The sequence below is a fragment of the Aplidium turbinatum genome, chromosome 11 (assembly GCF_918807975.1).
Source record: "Aplidium turbinatum chromosome 11, kaAplTurb1.1, whole genome shotgun sequence".
In the NCBI taxonomy this organism is placed as follows: Eukaryota; Metazoa; Chordata; class Ascidiacea; order Aplousobranchia; family Polyclinidae; genus Aplidium; species Aplidium turbinatum.
The window spans coordinates 14385122-14407180 of record NC_137482.1 but is presented as its reverse complement, the minus strand read 5'-3'; the positions used below and the strand labels follow the sequence as shown (position 1 = coordinate 14407180).

At 37.2% G+C, this 22059-nt stretch overlaps 1 protein-coding gene across 1 annotated transcript; it reads left to right on the top strand.

Moving 5' to 3' along the window:
* Window positions 1-508: 508 nt before the first annotated feature.
* Window positions 509-14693, top strand: LOC145779220 (uncharacterized). The gene is made up of 7 exons (XM_082590756.1): window positions 509-592; window positions 689-1023; window positions 5676-5874; window positions 11301-11492; window positions 12316-12477; window positions 13504-13654; window positions 14444-14693. Exons 2-7 carry the CDS (start codon window positions 817-819, stop codon window positions 14604-14606), a joined length of 1074 nt encoding a protein of 357 aa, XP_082446882.1. The 5' UTR covers window positions 509-592; window positions 689-816; the 3' UTR covers window positions 14607-14693.
* Window positions 14694-22059: the final 7366 nt, after the last annotated feature.

Here is a 22059-nt window from a genome sequence, read left to right as displayed (position 1 = left end):
CCTTCTCTCCCTCACATATTAGTAGGCTACATTGCACAGTTCGAGTTCTAAAACATATGCCTCCATCTAGCAATACCCTGCCATTGTCTTGCCATTTCATTCTTGCAACAACACAGTCCTGACAGCTTGTATGCAGCGTCTGGCGGTTTTGCTCAACTTGTCAGGGTTTATTCAAATGCAATCTTTCATACACTTCAGCTTCAGATACCGTATGTTCAATTGGTCATTGTTTCAATAAGCGTAAAATGGTGGGTTGAAAGTGTTGGAATTTTATCAGATGTTGATTTTGTTAATAGAGTTAAGAATGTCATTTAAATATTTAACATTTTTTTTCATTAAGAACATGTATTCAAGAAAACAGTGGTCTTCTCATTGGCTTCGTCCGATCGCGATAAGATGGTTTGTTTGGAACATACAATTTTCGACGAACAAGAACCCAAGAAAGGAATTATGTCAAATATCGCAAAAAGAACTGTCCAACCAACTAAAGCATTTTTTAAATCGCTAACAAAAAGGGTGCGCTCGACTTCAGTTTCGTCAGGACATGATTCTGCAAGTGGTGCTGCAAGTGGTGCTGCAAGTGGTGCTGCAAGTGGTGCTGCAAGTGGTGCTGCAAGTGGTGCTGCAAGTGGTGCTGCGAGTGGTGCTGCAAGTGGTGCTGCAAGTGGTACTGCAAGTGGTGACACAGAGCAACCAGGAACCAGTACTCAACCAAGTCATACAGAGGATCCTCAAGGATGTGCTACTGCGGGTAAAGAGGATGCAAGCATTGAATGCAAAGTATCGAAGAGACACGATTGGATTCCACGAATTACAATGATACCAACTGTAAGGAAAGGTGCTGTTGATTCTGAGGTCATTAACGTTGATGGATGTTGTTTGTCTGAACAGCTGGAAATTAGCAGCGAAATGCACTTTGATACACAAAAACGGATCTTAGCTGCAAGGTCTTCCAGCATATCAGCAGATGAAGCTACAGCAACGTCTTCCAGCTTATCAGCAGATAATCAATTCGAATACGAGGTGATGCAATATTTATTAACTTATTTATATGAGTTTAAAGAATCCTATTCATATCGTCATACATCCTTACTGATATATTGTGAGAATCTCGTCTAAGCTAAACCATTGATGGCTTAAACATTGATCAGCGTTTTACAAACCAAGATATTAAACGATAGAAAAGTGCAAAGCGGTTTTCAACCTTTTCTGACCCTAGGGACTTTTTAGTAACCTTCAGGTCTTAACATCCCAGCCAGGGATGATCCTAGCATTTTTAAGTAGCCTATGCTTACATCCGTTTAATACGCTTTAGCAAAGTTGATTTGCAGCAGATGTTTGACTCTGCTATTTGGCATTTAGAACTTCACAGTAGGCTAATCACGAGTCAAATTCAGCACCTCAACCTGGAGATAATTTCTATAGCCACGGTGTGCTCGGGGTGGTTATCACTTTCCAAACTTAATATTCTTAGCATTCAGTATATTTTTGGACTTACAAAATAAACCATTTTAATTGCACGAAGCAATCGAATGACTAATAGAGTTCAAGTTTCTTATCCGATATCGTTATCTCTGCAAATTAATTTTCAATTTTGTCAATAACAATGCATTGTTACGTTTTAAGCGAGTAATGTTTTGAACGTTTGCTAGTCCAAGCAGACAATTTATTACATACCGTTTGCTTGTTCTTCATTTTCTCGTGCAACTGCCAAGAGGTTGAAGATTAAAGAAGAAAGTTTTCAAGCAAGCACTTTACCAATGTTTGAGATTTGATCATATTATAGGCTGAAACAGATCATGTCATTTGACGGTAAAATTTAAGTTTTTACCAAAAACCCACCAAAAATAGTAGTCTAATGGTTTTCAACTTTCAACTAATTTTTTCGACCTACTGCAGAAGTAAAATACAACCTTGCAACTACACAGCATTTAAGATAATACAATAAAGGGAAAATAAGTTATAATATGCAAACGTTTTTCCATAAACTAGACCATTATTAAGTAACACAATGACAGATCCTATACATAAATCAAAAATACATAACTGAACTATACACACAAATTTTCGATTTATGTATAGGAACAGTAATTTTGTTAAGGGCCAAAATGTGTAATGCGCATGGGCGAAAATGTTTGTAAATTATAGTTTATTTTCACTTTATTGTATTATGTTAAATGCCGTGTTATTGCTGGTTTGTGCTTGTCTATGGTTCAAGAAAATCACCTTTTTACTAAAACTGTAATACTACAGAAGAATATTAAAAAAATCATACAAAGAAATTACAATCAGAAATAGAGTGCAGAACAGAAGGGTAAATGATTTAGCCCAGTGGTTCCCAACCTTTTTTATCCGGTGGACCCTTTTAGTCGATATTCAAATCTAAATTCCACCCCTATAAATTTAACAAGTGAATAAAAAAATAACAGTTAACCTCTCAAGTACATGTAGCTCCACACAGAGTGAAATTTACATGCCTTTTGACTCTTTTTTATTTCTTTAAAAGTATTATTGACTCAAAAAGAATGTCTAAAAAGACATTACGAAAAGTAACTACGGACAAAGGCCAGTGTTTCGATCTTCCGATCTCTTCAGCGTAGTAAAGTGAAAGTTGTCTTGAACTTGAAGCGTTGGTTGAGATGATGATTTGAAACTTGAGTGATTGTTGTGAGACAATGATAAATTAAATTACCTATAGATACCTATAAATTTAGTTTGTTAAATACTCGTTTACGTTAATACTTTAATCTAAGTCTTGGAGGATAAACTAAACTTTCACTAGTAATAAGCTTTTTAGCCTTTAATACACTGGTTCTCAACCTTTTTGTTTAGGCGGAACCCTTTTGGTACCTTCGAAGCAGTTGCGGACCCTTAAAAAATGTTCATCTGAAATTTTGGTATATCGCTTCTGCTACAATGGAATCAAATGTTTCATAAGTTTCAAAACGACACACTTAGAAGGATTTGCTGCTCGCGACGCACTTACGACGATTGATGACATTGACGAAGTTATGTTATGAACTTTATGTTGGCACACAGCATCAAAAATCAGTAATCCATATGTTGATTTGATTTATTTCTATAAATTTTATCAAAAATCAATAGAATTTTGCGACGGTTACAAAGAGTTTCTTTCTTTTTTCATTTCTAATCAATCTTAATTCGTTAATCTTTGTCATTGCAAAACTGTGAGCGGTGTTAGAAATGCAAAGGTTAGTTCGCATATTTTGTAGTTTGGAAACCAAACCTTTGTGCAATGTTCTTTGAAAGTTCAAAGGGCATCGCACCAATTCGTTGGGAAGTACAGTTTGAAAATCACGGTAATACACAAATAAAGCACAACCAACCAATTTTTAAATTAAATTTCGTAATTTATCAATCATTCTGCAAACTCGAAACTTTCACGGACCCCCTGAAATCGCTTCGCGGACCCCCGGTTGAGAACCACTGCTTTAATATTTTTTTTCATATTAAAATAATTTAATTAAGGAAGAACGTTGCTGAAAAGTATTTTAGTCAAAGAATACATTCAAATTCAGAATACAAGTCAATGCATTCAACAGTCTGTGTGAAGCTTACGATTTTTTTTGTTTCGACAACTCATGAATGCGTTGGAAGAGTATTGGAAAAAGCACAACGAATATCATTCTCCACGTCTAATCTGTTTATCTGTTTTGTTTTCATTTGAAAGAGTTGAAAAACCTGATTCGCATAGATAAGCGGAAGTAAACGGAAAGATAGCCTACTTCGAATAGCTTTCTCTGCTACTTTGGGATAAGAATTACACATTAATGGCCAAAATCCAGTGATTGATTTTTCTCTGAATAAGTCTCTTGCGCAAGAATCTGTTGAGTTCTAAAAATTCATCCTGCAATTTATCGGGAAGTTTCCATCAGGGATATCTGGTGTCCATCAACAATGTGAATGAACTTCGTCAAGCTCCTCGTCGTGAATTTCAGGAAAATATCGAATGTCAGTTCTAATGCTCAAGATGTTTCAAAATCAATTCTTTTTCCAACTCTGGAAAAAAATGTTTTTTTGCTATCAACAACCAGCACCGATGATAATTCTCTAAACATGGCAACATGTTCAATTGTTCATTCTAACTTTTCTCTTTCAATTATCAAGCTTGCTGATAAAAGAAAATAAATCAATAGTTTTTTTTCAAGTCTAAACCTTAAACCATTTGACCAGGTTAACACTCACAATAGTATTTCAAAAATTTTCTTCATATAATTTATGTTGTGGAACCGGTTTTCTTCCATAGGATTCATCAGCACAACTGGGTCGAAACGAAAAAATTACAGAAGATTACTATCAGCACAACTAGCCCAAAAAAAACGCAAATTTACATGTTAAATAAATAAAAAAAATAAAAGTCACTGAATGTCCAAAACCTTCATATCCTTGCTTTATTCTTTTTCATTTCTTTTTTTTCTTCATAGTATTGCTAAATATACCAAATACAGAAAATATTGCAACAATTTGATACGGTAACTTACTAAAACTGTCCGTACAAGCAGCAGTAAAAAGTAGAATAATTGAGATGAATTTTATGATTAAGAAATGATTATGATTAAGAAAGCATTTCTTAACAAGTATGATTAAGAAATGCTTATGACGGTGCAATATGGAACAAACGCTTCTATTACATCATCATGCTAAACTTGCAAGATGCAATAGGTTAGCAATCAATGCGGCCGAAATAGGTGACAAGGGATGGAAAAACTAGAAAAACCAATCTATGATCAAAAGTGAGAAAAACTAACTTCCAAAGAATCTTTAAATAATGCTGAGTGGTACTGGCATCTGCACCTGGAAGGGTCACTCAAGCCAGGCTGGTCGAAAGGTAGAGGCCAGACAAAACGTAGCCCCCGCAACAAGGACAGCAGAGCCTTCTATAGTGCCTTAAGCCAATCTCCTAATTACAGTGACATAAATCAATCACTCTCTTTCCAACCTGTCTTAAGCCAGCATGGAAGCAGTAGGCCTACAGTTTGTAAATTCACATGGTATAAATATGTCAATGGCTCATGAATACAGATAACACCCCTTAGTGGGGAATTCCCCCGGTTGGGAACCACTGATTTAGCCAAACAAACTGGGAACATACACTCGGCCGTATTGAGAGGATCGGCTTACCTGCTTATCAACTGATCGTTGAAGGTATGGTGAAAGGAAAGAGATGCATGAGAAAAAGGAAGATGATTTACAACAATGGCTGATTTGCCGATTACAGCAGAAAATCACGACTTGTGGAAACAAGTTGACAGCCAACCGGTTCTAACAGTGAATCCATAAGAATGAAAAATTAAAGCAATCCCATCAAATTTCTTTCACTATACTGAAGAACACTAAGCTTGAAACAGTTGGCGTCTGTCGGCAGTTAATGTCTTTCAAAACATAAACAAAAGAGTTATAATATAAACTTTATAAAGTCATGTAGTTTTCACTTGTGTGGGACAGAGGTGAACAAAAGTCGGAGTTTTAGAGTATTTAAGAACCGAAGTTTCGTGCATAGAAACACTATCTGCTTCAAAAAAATTATGGTCATACTTCCTGTCAGTGACAGCCTGTCACTCGTAAAGATATGCATATTCTCTTACAACGGTTTACATTTTAAGTAGGCTACATTCTAAGCTAATAACCTGAAGGTCTTTGCATTTGCCTTGCAGGAATCTTACCGAGACATGATGAGTGTTGTGTACCACGAACACTTCTTGTACGTGATTGGTATTGCCGGTTTGGGCGTAAGTACAAAGGCTTGCGTAAGGTTGGAAGTTGTCAACAACAGTAGAGAGGGGTCTTATGGTTGGCAGAATTTTCCGTATTTGCCTACCAGACGCCATTATCATGCTGCCGTGAGCACAGTTGGTACGTCATAATGTTCTAGAAAGTTTGTTTGTTTGTTCATTGTTTATATTTCTCATAATTGCATCACAATGGTCTACAGACGCCCAGGTTACCGTCTTCTGTTTTGTTGCAAGAATTTCTTAAACTCGAGCATTTTAATTGCAATAGCCATTGTGTACAAAGCAGAGTTGGATCAATTACATTGTTTTCTGTTCAATTTGATTACGATTACACCATAATTTTTTTAATTTTAGTATTACAATTACATTCTTCTAAACTTTTCAAATTACGATTAGTTTCGAATATAATGAATTACACGTTTCAATTACGGTAGAATTCGCCTATAACGGCACCTCTTGCAAAAAATGACGTTATAGACGAACTATCGCAAACTATTCCAAAACTGTCTTTTGATTAAAGAAAGAGGTGTATAATCCAGTCAGGTTTACTGTGTAGCCTACCACCAAACTGACAAAAGTCACGCAGAAAATACAGTAAACAAAGAAATTGTTTAAAAAAAAAATAACCTACAGTAATAGTTAATTAGTTGAATGAGTTTCGCTTTTAGCAGCATGATCGTTGCTTACTTCACAGTGTAGATTCAAACGATCTGTTATAGCCTGATGCTGCGGGTTCTTTTTGGCAATGTCAAATTACACTAGCTTTCGGAACACAGTTCCCTCGTCATGTGCTACGACGAGGGAACTGTGGTTTGGTTAATTAGTTTACTAGTTTAAAGTTTAATAGTTAATTAGTTTACACAACACTGCACGTACAACTGTTGCTTTGAGTTTGAGAAGTCCCTGCTGCGAACGACGTAGCAAAATAAGGGGAAGACATTTTGCAAGCAGCGCTAACTGGATTAAAAACTGACCGTTCGTGATGAAGGTGATAGCTTAAAGTGACATTATAAACGAACAAAAGACGTCTGGGGACCAATAAAGGGTGCTGTTACATGCGAATTTACATTATAGGCGATGCTGTTTTAGCCGAACTAGCCTACAATCTACGTAAAAGATAGGAGTTCTGCCTGGACGCAACTTTCCAAAAGGTACCATAAAAAATCCCCTATACCGAGATGCAACAATAGTTTGATATCTCTGGTTTGACCAATCGGAGCGGTGCTGATCAGTGGAGCGTGATATGTTGTTCTCAACAGTCAGTGGAGCTTGAGATTGCGTTTTTCAACACTCAAGACTTAGTAATCAACCGTTTTTAAATGTCAATTGAAAGTATGAAGCAAATCGATATACCAAGAACTAAACTTCACACTTAGGCTATCGCCAAATGGGTCGAATGTGAACAGAAAACTGTTGATAAACGTCATCATCATGCTCCACTGATCAGCACCGCTCTGATTGGTCAAACCATTGCTCAAAGGGGATTTTTTAATGATACCTTTTGGAAAGTTGCTGCCGGGACCGAGCGAAATGTGACATAATAGGCGAATTGACTTTATAAACGAAGCCGTTATAGGCGAATTCTACTGTACAAAACTAAAATGTTTCAATACTTATATTCATCGATGATTTTTACAGTTTGATTTTATTGCAGACAAGTACAATTGCATTTGATAAAGATTAAGGTGCAAAGTAGAAGTCCGTTTTGAACCTCAATTAGCGCTCAACAAAAGTACTGACTCTGACTCTGACTACTGATATCATGTGTGCAACTTACTAGATGTAATTGCAACTGGGACTTTAAGTTTTTGAAACTGCAATCACACAACAGAAGTTTCAATGTTTCTCGGCAGCCGATAGCAGCAAGAATTGACAGTGATGGACACGGTGTTTCGCCCATGAGTTCGGGCTCGTCAGTATAGCACCACTAAAAACCAATGACTGCTCGCTGTACCAGTGAGTACTCAGACCTCTGCTGGTAGCCAGAAAGAACGCTCCCTTCACAATAAAAGTTTCGATTACGATAAAAATTACATGAAAATATGTAATTACATTCAATTGCAACTGCAATTGCAATTGATCCGACTCAGGTGCAAAGCTTAAGTTTGATCAAAAAAGTTAAAACTGTTTCATTAGTGCAAGTGTCATTTTAATATGCAACACTACCGAAACTTTCAGAACGCAGCTAGCAATGTAAAGACAAGTGTTTCTGCTGAGAAAGAAAAAAAATACTGCTGAGAAAGGGAAAAAAATGTCCCTTGTCCAGGGCTACGTTAACAACCCCCAGCAACCGTCGTGGTCGCCCAGAGCACTTTTAGTCTGTCCAGAGTTTTGTCTATTAAAAATGAATGCAACCAAGATAACGCATTAAATAAAACCATGATAAGCAATAAAATAAAATAAAATTCAATATTAAGCTCAATGTTTTTTTTTAACTAAAACCCCGCTTGCATACTCCACTGTTTCAAAGTGGTAGCAGGTAACATTCTCAATTTTTTTCATTAAGAAAACGCAAACTGATTGATTATTATGTAAAGTATGGGTATGAAACTTTGCCTAAGCTTTAAGATTATATACTGTCGGGTAAGCAATTACGAAACGTATTTATTTCTACAGTCAACCCCGCTTGATCGAACCATGTGTAATCTAAAGCTACTATTTGTCCTCTTTTAGAAGGATTTGTCCTTTTTTTTGAAATGTGAATTGTCCTTCAACACACTCGAAAAAGCTCAAATGTCCTCCTTGTTTTAATTTTCTTGCTTATATTTTCAATAGGATTTTATTATGTGACTTTTTGGCGAAACCTAAATAAGGTTAAGCAAGGGTTTTTCTTTTTGGTATTAGGTCTACTTAAGAAAAGGACTTAATGAAGTTCAATGTATGGATAGGGTTGGCTACATTTATTTTTGTGGCAAACAAAGGCAAGTGTTAGCCTTGATAATCCTATCAGATAGATTTTACTGTAACTGTAGGCCTACAACTTCTGTGTTGCCTACTTGGATAAATAGATAACTTCATTGGCCGAGTTCATATGTTTTGATTGAGTACTAATGAGTAGCCTACTTTTGTCCATTTTAACTAAAAAATAGAATAACGTTTAGCCGTATGTGAAGTAGGCCTATCTGGCAGAGAAAAATGTTGGTATTGCTGATGCTAAATTGTTCAATCGGTTCAATGTATACCGAAGCTTGTGCAAAGGGTCTTTCAAAACTGATATATTCGCTTTTTCTAAAATGATGGTATAGGCTACATAAAAAATGGACAGAATATTTCAAGCCCTGCAAAACTATGGCAATATTTAATAAATTCTTTAAAATCACGCAATTCTTCTTTTGCAATAGGCTAGGCCTATGGCTCATAAATGCAAATGTGGAACGCATTTGTTCCATGATGGTGCGAGAAAAGAGACCACAGCTTTAAGTTAAGTCTGTTTCTACCAACCTAATGGTTGACTACAACTGTACGTGTAGGCTACATGTACAATTTTAAACATGTTTCGCGTAAGCAATTTTATGATCTCGTTAAAGCTGATCATTCCTTTGTAAAAAAAAATTAAGGAAACAGCTAAATTTTCATGTGCTAAACCTGACAAATAAATTTTTTTTTTCGCTGTAACTTTTTCTGAATCCATTCATAATTATTCAAAAAGGTGTAGAAAATTCTTCGAACGTAAAAATCAGATTTAGGCTTGCAGGTTTTGATTTTAATTTCATGTAACCATTTATTTAAAATAGAATTTGTATGCGTGTTGATAATATCGGAGTTTGCTTTATTTGTTCGTTTTACGTATTTTTCAAAATTTTCTTTTTTACATGTGTAGCTGAAGATGCTATTAGTATTACTAGAGAAATCGACTCTTACTTGATAAATAACACTAAGAGGTTAGATTGTTGTGCAAATGCCAGCATTTGATGAATGCAAAATAGCAGTGCATTTGTAACATTACACATTTTACTTACCAAACATGTTCTGTATTTGGGTGACTAAAGCGCGGTAGGCCTATAGTTTAGGCGTACCATCTGTTTAATCGGATCGTTTTTTGCTGGTCCCGAATCTTAATCGATTTTACTGCACAATTTTCCCTGCTAAATGGGACCACCCTCCGATCAAAATAGGTTTATGCATGGATAACTGAATTTTGTCATCAATGGTTTATGACTAACGCTTTTTGGTTTTTGTGCGTGTGTTTAGCGAGATTACACATCAACAGTTAATGTTGGGCATTGTGCTATGTTTTTGCAAAACTATTTAGTGGCAAGGTTGCCTGATATTTATATTTCCAGCCCAATTGCAACTAAAAAGTAGCTTAATTCATTTACTAACAAGCAAGCCCAAAAGTAGCCTCAAATTTAGAAGTTGCACAAACTAAAATCAAAAACTAACTTTTTTGGTAGAAGTGCATTTATTTTGTGAAACCTGGTTTGAAATAAAACCAAACTAAATCAACCACCGCACAACCCGCGACTACTAACATTTTCTCGATTAGTAAAACAATTTAAATTTAATAAAATTTAAAATTTAGTTTTGTTAACTAAATTTAAATTTAGTTTTGTGTTGATTTTACGTTATCGTGTGCGGACCACACAGAGAAACACAGGACAGGAGTTCAAGCTGCTCTACAGTATAGGGAGTAATGACAGCAAAACGAAGACGTTATAACACGCAAAAGTGAAGTTTGTTTACCCCACTTAATCGGACCATCCACTTAATCGGACCACCTGCTCAATCGAACCAGTTTGGTTTGGTCCCAAATATGGTCCTATGAAGCGAAGCTGACCGAATGTATATTGTACAATGTGCGATTTGAACCGTCTAACAAACGATATATGATTACGTAACAAAGTGGTTACAAATCAAAGGTCAAGCACGTAAGCTGGTCTGCATTATTTTGACTTGGTAGTCTTGCAGGCTAAAAAAATATCCCCATACTGTATTGGGCTACAAGTTTTGAAAATTATGCCACTTCAACTACAAGAATTAAAAAAAGTTTGGGAAGTCTGTCCACAACAAATAAGTTTTTCATGTGATATAACTTTAACCGTATCTGTCACTGCTTCCTTTTGGCTGCAAGAGTTACTGGCCGAGACCATCAGGTCTACGTCTCTCTTATTGCTAATTACTCCTTCGGCTTATATCAAATAACACCGGGAAAAAGTGTGCCGTAGGTCAAAAGCCATATCTATCACTTCAATCAATTTATTTCGCAAAATATATTCGTGATTGTGTATTTTAGGTAGAAAAGGTGATAAAGACTCGGTTTTAGACCTATTTTCGCTATTTTTACTGTCCGCTGGAACAATATCTGCGGCATTGATCTTGGGCTCATATTTTACTTAAGTCCAATCCTCACAGTTTCACATACTTGCAGGACCTTTCAACCACTGACAGAGGCAGGCCCTGTCGCCGAGATTGAAAAAAAAATAATTTTTTATGGTGTTATCTGCAAATTAATCCATCTATGCTACAGTATATAGGGTCTCTGAATGAAAAGATTGTTTAATTTGACCTTTAAGAGCATACTAAACCTTTGTGACTGCAATATTACAGGTCGTATTGTGGTGTCTGGTGGCCTTGGCTCTGGTAGAGATATGATATGTGTTACTACAAAAGTGCCAAAGTATCAAACCGATCAATCCTCTCAGTTCCCTCGGTTTCCTCAGAGGTTTGAATGGAAAACTATGGATATGTACGGTAAAATGGAACAATCTAGAATGAAGCATTGCATCATAATTACTTCAGGTGAAGAATTAAAGATGCAAAAGATTTGCGCATTCCAATATACTCATTGTAAATTACTCATTCGATGGGATAACGCAGCGGATAAGATCTTCGTTTTTCAATGTAGCAGTCCCTGCTTATCAAGCCCGCGGTTAATAGGCCCACCTGCTTATTAAGCCTTATGTGATCCGATCTGGTATAACTCCCTTTTATTCCTACAACAAAAATACGATTTATAAGTGCAAAAACCCGCTTAATAAACCCAACCTTTAAATAAATTTGCTAGAATTTGTGTAAAATGGCATCACAATTTACTATACTGTCAACTCAGTTTTTTACACATATTGCAAAAAACGCAATTTTTGAAATCGAATAGATCGTTGTATATACAGTCAACAGATCTAGCAACTTCAAGCCATATTCAATTATGCGTGCATTAGGCCCACCCGCTTAGGCCCAAAGTCATCCGCTCCCGAGGTGAAATTATAAAGCGGGGACTACTGTAATGTGAACTTGGTTCGATGCCCAGCTTCAGCTGGTTCTTGAAAAGCGCTGCTCAAGTCTACACATGTGAAAGTAGCAGGCTATCTTGTAAACAACATCATCGAATCTGAACTAATGATAGCTAATTTGTAATAAGACACGTTTGGAAAGTTATTGAACGTGATGTATGAATATTGAATATAGAGTGTACATCACTGACAGTTTTCAACGCTGTATTTTTGTTTATGATGAATACTTTAGCAGCGCAATTTAATTTTTTTTTGTAAGAGTAGGCCTATACAAGAAACATATTAAAATTTATCTCGTCAACTTCTCATCATATTTTTAATTCCACTTTCAGACACTTGCTATATACTTGGTGGAGTAGAGGACAACAACAAAAGATTAAAATCCTTCGAAAAGAGTATTGGTAGGTCAAAAGGATTTGAAACCAAGATGTCAATGAATCATGCAAGAGCCTCGTTTATAGCTCTGCACTATGAGCGATACATTTATGCGATCGGTAAGATAATCTAAGCAAGAGTTCAGTTTTAAATATTTTGTATTTAGTGCCGCCTTTTGAATCTGTAAATATTAAAGAAAATTGAGGTTTTGTTCTAAAAGCAGTCAGAAGAAGATTCAGTAGGGGGCTGTTGGTCAAGTGCTCCTCTTCTTCCCTTCCCCCAAAAAAATTAATTTGCATGCTTTTATTTAATCAAGGGCATAAAAAGCGTATTTTTTCCGAAATAGATATAAGGGGTGGGCATTTTTGTTCCCTTCAAAAACTTAGAAAATAATTGCAATATGTCGAAGAAAAATACATTGCCCACTCAACCAATTATTACTTTAAATAAATCTATATTCTAGTCTTAACAGAAGCAAAAGTTGAGATGTGGGTTGAGTTGTATATCGCGAAAGGATTTTCAAGTGCTTTTTTTCTGAGACTGACGCCATAGCTAGCTATAGGTGACTCTATAGCCTAAAAGATCAAACAAAACTTCATTATATATATGACTAATTATTATGATTTAAAGAGTAACTGAAACCCTTCTGTGACTATGAAAAAGATGATTTAAAACAACTTAAGTTATGCCAAACCATGTAGCTCATAAACTTTTATAGAAATCAGGTTTTTGATTAAAAAGACATAATGTTTCAGCACAAACACGCAAAAAGAGACTAAAACAAAGTACAAGTAGCCTAACTTTTCTGGGGGCAAGCTTTCCCATCAACCTTTTTGCTGTTTTTAGATCTTTATATTTACTTTGGTCATTTCATTTGAAATCGTTTCGTGGTTGAAGATCTAGTGCCCCCCCCCAAGTTGTTTTTTTTCTGGATCAGCTACTGAAAACAGTTGGTTTGAATCACCCTTCCCTCCACTAGTCTCACAGTGTAATATATTTCTCGTGAATCAAGCTACAAACATGGCATGCAAAAGGCATAACACTTTTTGCATTCTACTGTCGCCTACAACTTGATGTGGTCTACATGACCTTGCACTTCCAGCTGCAATAATATATGTACAATTGTACATTCTTGTTTTTTGAAGGTGGGAGAGCAGATGAAAAGTTTGAAGCTTCAGTTGAAAGATACAATTTCTTTCATAATCAATGGGAAGATCTAACTGGCTTCGAGACTGATCGGCCTATTCGCTGCTTGCTTGAGTTTATTCATAAAGATCATATTTGCATTCTCGGCGGGTAAGAACTAAAAGTTGTTCCAGGCACTGACAAAATGCAAATCTTGTGAATAAACATCATTGAAATGTTGACAAGCAATTTACTAACAAGCACCTGCGTAGTCAAGCATGGCAATAAAACTTTGAATAAATAACATAGTTTGCACCAGAAGAACGTATAGCATCACTAGATGCATAAAGTGATATTTTGCTTTTGTTCCGACGTTTCATCAATCAGACAAAACTGACGTCTTCAGTGGGCTAGATCAGATAGTGACAGGTCATTTATTTAGTATATCATGTTATTTAATTAAATCAAATATAGTTATTACAATCTAAACCCTTGACAGCTTGTTTCACCTATAGAAGGATCATCAGAAGGTTCTTATTCAAATAGAATTTTGTAGTATTAATAGTTTTCATTATTTAATGTTATTTAATTAAATTCTTGGTGAACACTGAACAGCCTCATTTAACTTTAAACTTTTAAATGTTAACCTACTCTCATTAATAAGCTATTACCGTATAGGCCTATACAGATTTATTTAATGTTTGAAACATTGAGATTCTACCTATTATACCAAACTCCTTGCCTTCTATCTACGCCGCTGGACCTTTGCATGCCTACCTTCGACACTACTCAAGTGCACAGCCTACGGCGCGTCTTTAGCATTTCTGGAGATGGAAATAGAAAATTCAAAATTGGTTACCTTGTCTTTCCGTCCACTATATGTAAACTCTTCACCAAGAAGAGAAAATGTGGATACGACAAAAAGCATAGCCGATGCAATTATGCGTTTTTTTTTTTTAGAAAACCAAAAACCTTCGATTTGACACCAGATCCAGAAGGAAACAACAAGCTTCCATTAGCAACAACAACTTGGAACTTGTCACCAGAGCTAAACTTACCAACAATTAATTTGGAAAATTCAGTCTCCACTATTGCCTGTTGGAATTACAAGGTTATCGAATAAATTCCTATTTTGCTTTGTGAGACATCCCACACAAAGCAAGCGAGCTGTGGTCGTTGTTTTGTTTACAATACACGTGTTGTGCATACAGTACTTGAGTCGTTCCTTTCTTTGATAAGTCAGATGCTGCTTAATCAGTTAAATTTGATCAGTGATGACGTTAGGTAGCCAACTTTTCCAAAGAGCTCATCACTTGACAGAGTATATAAGGGGTGTCCACAGTCCGGCCCATGATACGTTTTTGTATGGCCGCGTCTGTTGCACAATGTGTTATTTTTGGCAAACAGACACACAAAATTATACTGATTCAATTTCCGATCGGTGTGATGACCACATAACAATGCTTTAACATTAAAATGGCCACATACAAACTGATATTTCTCAATGACATCGTGATGACTACTGTACATACAATACTTCACCGAGTTGTGCCTCTAACACAGGGGTGGGGAACCTTTTTAGTATTGCGGGCCACATAAAATGAGAAATAACATTGGCGGGCCACTAAAAAATTCGAAATTTTATTTACAGATAAAAAATGTAGCGAAGTAGACAATGATTTATTTCACTTTCACAGCTAGTGGAAGGGCTGAAAGCTTTTATTTTTGGTGAGTCGTGTGATGTCTGCTGACACGGAAGATGTTGCAACTCTTAACTGCATCTCCAGGTTTTTATCAGTCAGTCTGGAGCGAAGCCGACTTTTGTTAGATTCAATTTGGAAAAAAACTGCTCGCAACGGTAGGTGCTTCCAAACAGAGACACATATTTCAAAGCATGTTTCCGCATGACTGGAAAATCATCAGCATTTATGTAGCGTTGATAAAAGTTGAGCAGTGGAACGTTTTGGTACATCGCTTTCAACGTACAGTCATTCTGGAGCTCTACTATTTCATGTTGGAAGTTACTAGGAACATCAGTTGCAATCACATTGAAAGAAGAGGCAAAAATATCTAACTCCATTTCTTTACTCTTTATGTCCAAAAATCTTGCATTAAATGTCTCCATAAGATTGACACACACATGGGCATATTTGGTTGTTGTAAAAGGCTTTTGCTCTTGCAAGGTAGGGAAATGTGCGGTATTATTGTTTTCAAGTTGTACTTTCTACAGATGTAGTTTAGCTTCAAATGATTTCACTTGTGCAAACAAGGAGCCCAATTTTGACGCGGGCCACATGGAACAGTCACGCGGGCCGCAGGTTCCCCACCCCTGCTCTAACACAACAGAGTAGCCTACACTGCCTTTTCAACGTAGCTACTGGAAGTCGTCTGCTTGTCACGTCACTACACAAGTTTGTGGAATGAATTCCTACATATCTGAAGGGATCTTCTGCAGAAAAATCTTGACAATGTTCGAGACAGGACGTCTCATTTCACGATATGTCACATATGCCTTTATAGTTGACTGATATTAGCCTAAGCGTCAACTGATGCAAACAGGTAGGCTAGTTTGGATCATCCTAGCCCTGTTCAAACTGCAAATATTGAGGTGTTCATCACAAACTACAAGCTACAGTAACTATGTGTAGTTTGTGTACTGATTAAAAGCACAGAACTGTATATAACGTTTGCGCTTTGCAGGCTATAGAATAACTCCATGCTTTAGCCTAACCTTTGAAAAAATGACGTGTTATTGCTTTAAGTTGCATTGTAATTTACGTTGTTGCTGATTGCTTCGTTGCTGATTGCTTTGTTACGTTGCCTTAAGTTCCTTTGTCGTTTTTATTGGTGTTTATTTTAGTCTCAATTCAGTTTGCAGTTTATGTCGTCAGAACAACCTAGTTGCATTTTAGCGTAATAAACTTCTTAATAGAGGAATTGTAGATGGTTTCACTACATTTTATTACGCTAATAAAGTATGGATCTAAAAGACTTGCGCCCTAGACTCTTAGCTGCGGACCCGCAAAGTAAAGACGCTAAACGACAATGGGTGCATTGGTACAAGTCTTTTACAATTTATCTAGAAAAGCTCGGAGAAGTTTCAGCTGAAGACAAGTTGAATTTGCTTATAAATCACATAGACGCTTCAATATATGAACTGGTGTGTGAGACAACAAATTATGATGAAGCTATCGAACAACTGAAGCGCCTTTTTGAAAAGGTTTCTAACCCCATGTTTTCTCGATTTGTTTTAAAAACTAGGAAGCAGAAGCCAGATGAATCACTAGACGAGTACATGCAGACCTTAAAGCGATTGAGCCTCTCCTGTGACTTTCGGGCCGTATCGGCAGTTGCGCATAAAGAGGAAGCTATACGTGACTCGTTTATCGCTGGGATTTCGTCAAATCACATTAAACAACGCTTGCTAGAGGACAAAAATGCTTCGCTACAACAAACTTTTGATAAAGCTCGATCCTTAGATGATGCCCAAACGTTTTGCAATCGTGTCGAAATGACTGCGAGCCAGACTCCGTCTTCACTTGATTGTGGCGCAACAGCTTTTGAAACACGTCCTACCTTTAAAATTGAAGATTCTTCAGATAAGGAAGAAAGCTCAGATGTTAGCGCCGCGTTGGTTGAAAAGTGTAACTATTGCGGAAATAGGCGACATAGTAGAAGATATTGCCCTGCTCGTGAAGTTATTTGTTTCAAATGTTCTAAAAAAGGTCATTTCTCAAAAGTTTGTCGTCTTTCCAGGGTAAATCGAAAACCTATTTATTCATCTGCTTCTACTCCACGAGATGTCATTATGAATATGACAACCGAATCATTCGACACCCACGCAAAGGTCAACGTCCCTGTTACAGTTAACGGAGTTCAAGCCAATGCTCTCATCGACACTGGCTCTACCCTTTGTCACATGAGCGACCGTTTAAGAAAGCGTCTAAATCTAAATCTTGAAGAAAGTGAATGCCGCATTGGTTTAGCCGTGAAAGGATGTTCATCGCAAAGTTTAGGAATCTGTAACGTAAAAGTCGCGCTTTTTGGACAAGAGTATGATAATGTAGGAGTCACTGTTTTGAAAAATTTGCTCACCGACCTAATTATCGGACAAACTTTTATGAAACAGCACAAAAGCGTGAACATTCAATTTGGAGGGCCTATGCCAACGTTACAGATCGGAGCATTAGAAGCTATTAAAACGTCTACTTCAATACAGCTTTTCAAACACTTAAGGAAGGAGTGCCATCCGATTGCTACAAAGCCTAGAAAGTATTCTCAAGCCGATAGAAGTTTTATCTCTTCAGAGGTGCAGCGACTTTATAAGGAAGGTTTAATTGAGCCGAGTCGTTCGCCATGGCGAGCACAACCTCTTGTGGTCACTCAAGAAAATCACAAAAAGCGTATGGTCATCGATTTTAGCCAAACCATAAACAAATTCACTTGTTTGGACGCGTATCCTTTACCTCTTATGTCAGACGTAGTGAACAATGTTGCTAGGAACAGCATCTATACAACGCTAGATTTAAAAAGTGCGTACCACCAGGTAGAAGTTCCTCTGCAAGATCGAAATTATACTGCTTTCGAAGCCGATGGAAGCTTGTGGCAATGGAAGAGAACGCCGTTTGGTCTAACGAATGCAGTACCTGGTTTTCAACGGATAATGGACAACATTATCAAAGACTACAAGTGCAAAGGTACGTACGCTTATCTTGACAATATTACCATTTGCGGGAAAACCCAAGAAGAGCACGATCAAAATTTATCAAAATTTCTTGCAGTAGCTCGAGAATGCAATCTAACTTTCAATGAAGCAAAAAGTACTTATTCGGCAGATACAATCGACTTGCTTGGATATAGAATCTCTAAAGGTACTTTAAGTCCTAACCCCGAAAGAGTGGAATCTTTACTAAAAATCCCGCCTCCAAAAAGTAGTAAACAACAGCAGAGGATTGTCGGTTTATTTGCGTATTATGCGCAATGGATTTCGCGTTATTCTGACAAGATTCAGCCTCTAATTCGAAACACTACCTTTCCTCTGAATGATGCAGCCCTAAACTCTTTCGCGACGTTGAAAGCTGAATTGGCTCAAGTTACGCTTGGGGTGATAGATGAAGAAATTTCATTTACAGTAGAAACTGACGCATCTGACATTGCCATTTCAGCCACTTTAAATCAGAACGGGCGACCCGTTGCTTTTTTTTCCAGGACACTCAACAAAAGTGAAAAAGTTCACTCAAGCATAGAGAAAGAAGCGACGGCAATTATCGAAGCCATTCGAAAATGGAGTCATTTTCTAGCGGGACGCCGATTCAAACTTGTCACAGATCAAAAATCGGTGGCATTCATGTACAACAGCAACAACCATGGCAAGGTAAAAAACGCAAAAATTTTGAGATGGCGACTGGAACTATCACAGTACGATTATGAAATTGTTTATCGAGCAGGGAAGTATAATACTGCTACCGACACTTTATCTAGAGTGTATTGTGCAACTATGATGGACAATTCGTTGTATGAAATTCATGCGGCCTTATGCCACCCTGGAGTAACTCGCATGCATCATTATGTTAAAACAAAGAATTTGCCTTATTCTATTGATGACATCCGTAAAATGACATCCGCTTGTGAAATTTGTGCTGAGTTGAAACCTAAGTTCTACAAGCCAATTGAAATTCCATTGATAAAAGCTACGCAACCTATGGAGCGCTTAAGCATTGATTTCAAAGGACCTTTACCTTCTGCTACGAATAACAAATACATTCTGACTGTAGTAGATGAGTACTCTCGATTTCCTTTCGCCTTTCCTTGTAGTAAAGTAGACACTGAAACTGTAATCTCGTGCATGTCTAGTCTTTTTGCAATGTTTGGTAAATGTGGTTATGTGCATTCGGATAGAGGTGCATCGTTTATGTCTAAGGATTTTGTGTCTTACATGTACAGTTTGCGTATTCCTACCAGCAGAACCTCTATATACAATCCACGGGCTAATGGCCAATGCGAAAGATACAACGACGTAATTTGGACTTCTGTAAAACTTGCTTTGAAAACTCGAGATCTTCCTATTTCTAAATGGGAGTGTGTTCTACCTGATGTTTTACATTCTATGCGCTCTTTATTATGTACTGCAACAAACGTGACGCCACACGAGCGATTTTTTAATTTTCAGCGTCGTTCAAGTCTAGGTCTTTCCATACCTACTTGGGTTAAATGTCCTCAAAAGGTTTTATTGAGACGACACGTTCGTGCTAGCAAGTATGAACCGCTTGTCGAAGAAGTGGAAATGACTCATGCAACTCCGAACTACGCGCACGTTCGTTTCGCGAACGGACGCGAAACCACAGTGTCAATTCGTGACATCGCTCCAACTGCTCGTGGTGGTCTTGACGAGTCGACTCTTAGTTTTCCGGATCCCGGGAGTCCAAACGAAGGGATAAACAATCCATCTGTGGAAATTCCCGAACAAATAACAATTAATAATGAGTCTGTCAATGAAGATGCACCTGCCCCGTCATCGGAAACTCATATACCGACTGATTCCAGCGAGCGCCCCATGCCCCGGCGCTCATCTCGTTCAAGGCGACCGCCAAACAGATTTGTAAATTAATTAAATGTATTTAATGTATTAGCGCCTTTAATTTTTGTTGATCCCTATTGATAATCTATGGAAGGGGTGAATGACGTGTTATTGCTTTAAGTTGCATTGTAATTTACGTTGTTGCTGATTGCTTCGTTGCTGATTGCTTTGTTACGTTGCCTTAAGTTCCTTTGTCGTTTTTATTGGTGTTTATTTTAGTCTCAATTCAGTTTGCAGTTTATGTCGTCAGAACAACCTAGTTGCATTTTAGCGTAATAAACTTCTTAATAGAGGAATTGTAGATGGTTTCACTACACTCCACAGAAAAAATAAAACTCTGTTATACAAAATGTGCTGACCACCTCACTAACACGGTAGCAACACCGCTTTATCTTGTGTAATATAGTGACCGTAACATCATAAATATGCTTAGGCTTAGCCTACAGACCGCAAAAATTGACTGAGAGGACTCATTTTTCAAGAAAAACGTTATGGAAAACACGTAGCCTACTGGCTTCTAGTTGAAATTGTATAGCCTACTTGTGCGTCAGTGTTTCCATTAAAAATCTCTAAAAACAATTCGTTTTTTTCACTGAAAAGTAGCGGGTAGCTAAAGCAAGACTGAAGCAAATGTAGCGTCTATCCGCTTCCTGTTGTATTGTGGAAAAATGAGTTCGCAACTAGAACTGCTACCCTAACAAAAGGTAGCCACTTTAACAAGTCGAAATTCTGCCACTAAACTTGACTAGAATGAAACCGCCAACCAATCATAAGCTACGGTTTAAGTGACGTAAAAAATGGCGAAAAGAGGATGATAGAAAGCAAATTAAGTGATGGATTTTTTGTCACCTGGTGGGCTTAGGGGTTAGAGTTAGTGCTAGAAAGTAGTCATTTAATTGACGCAGGTTCGATTCCTACCACTGTTATTGCTCTTTTTCTTCTGTAATTACTAGGGCAACCAATTTTTTGACCTAAAAACTTGAAATTTTGACTTTATAATTTACATATTTTGACCAAATTTTGACCAATAACTTTCTGCATTTGCAACCCAAATGCGAAATACAAAGTATATTAGAAATCAAACCGTTAGGTAAGGGCCTACTCTTTTTCTAATGAAATAAAAGAAAAATGTGGAAGACTCAACGACACCAGCAGCTATCGAACAGGTAATGAAAGTCACTCGAAAAACTGCAAAAGATAAATATGGAGTGTTTTTAAATATCCCGAAATTACTGAGAGGATTCTGCAGTATTATACTTCAACATCAAGTAATGTTTCACATTATCGCCTTTGATTTGAAGTTCCTTTCTCTCGCCAAAATTTTTCCTAAAATAGAGAAGCTTCTCTACTGATACAGAAGTTGCTTGGGAGTTCCTCAGCAGGCTACATAAATGTGGTGAAATATCATCTCGTCCCATTTTCAAATGCACTTGATGTCATTCCTTGAGATTGCTTGAATATATTTTCCAATTTGGCAGCCATCAACACCAAAGTTAAGGGACGTCATTTTCTGGTAAGCTTCTTGAATGGTGTAACGGCTGTTTTCCATCTTCTGAATGATATCAAACAGTGCACTGTACTGCTCCTACTTTCTACAAGGTGAGTAGCTAAATTGGGAGCTTTTACAGCATCTTGTGCACGCCGCAGCAAGATACCACCATCATGGAAGCCTTCCACAATATTTCTTACTTCTGGTAGACTTCTTGAATAATAGAAAGCCGCTTTCAACGAAGTGCCCCATCTAGTTACAATTGGCTGTGGAGGTTGGCCAATGGAAGTAAAACTAGCTCTTCTTGACCTGTTTTAAATGGTCTTTGCTTCAACCCTGGCAACCAAATCATCAACAGCAAGGTAGTTGGCTAATATTCAGTCGTCAGTAGTGGGCTAAACAAGATTATTACCTCAGAAATTGCAACAAATGGATTATTACGCCAGAATAGCAACAGAAATTGCAACAAACAATCAGTAGGCCTATCAGTGTAGCTTCAATAAAATATCA

Coding starts and splice junctions, on each gene's coding strand:
- LOC145779220 (XM_082590756.1), top strand. CDS start 817: ATGATACCAACTGTAAGGAAAGGTGCTGTTGATTCTGAGGTCATTAAC. Junction 1,024..5,675: donor ATAATCAATTCGAATACGAG/GTGATGCAATAT, acceptor TTTGCCTTGCAG/GAATCTTACCGAGACATGAT. Junction 12,478..13,503: donor GCGATACATTTATGCGATCG/GTAAGATAATCT, acceptor TGTTTTTTGAAG/GTGGGAGAGCAGATGAAAAG.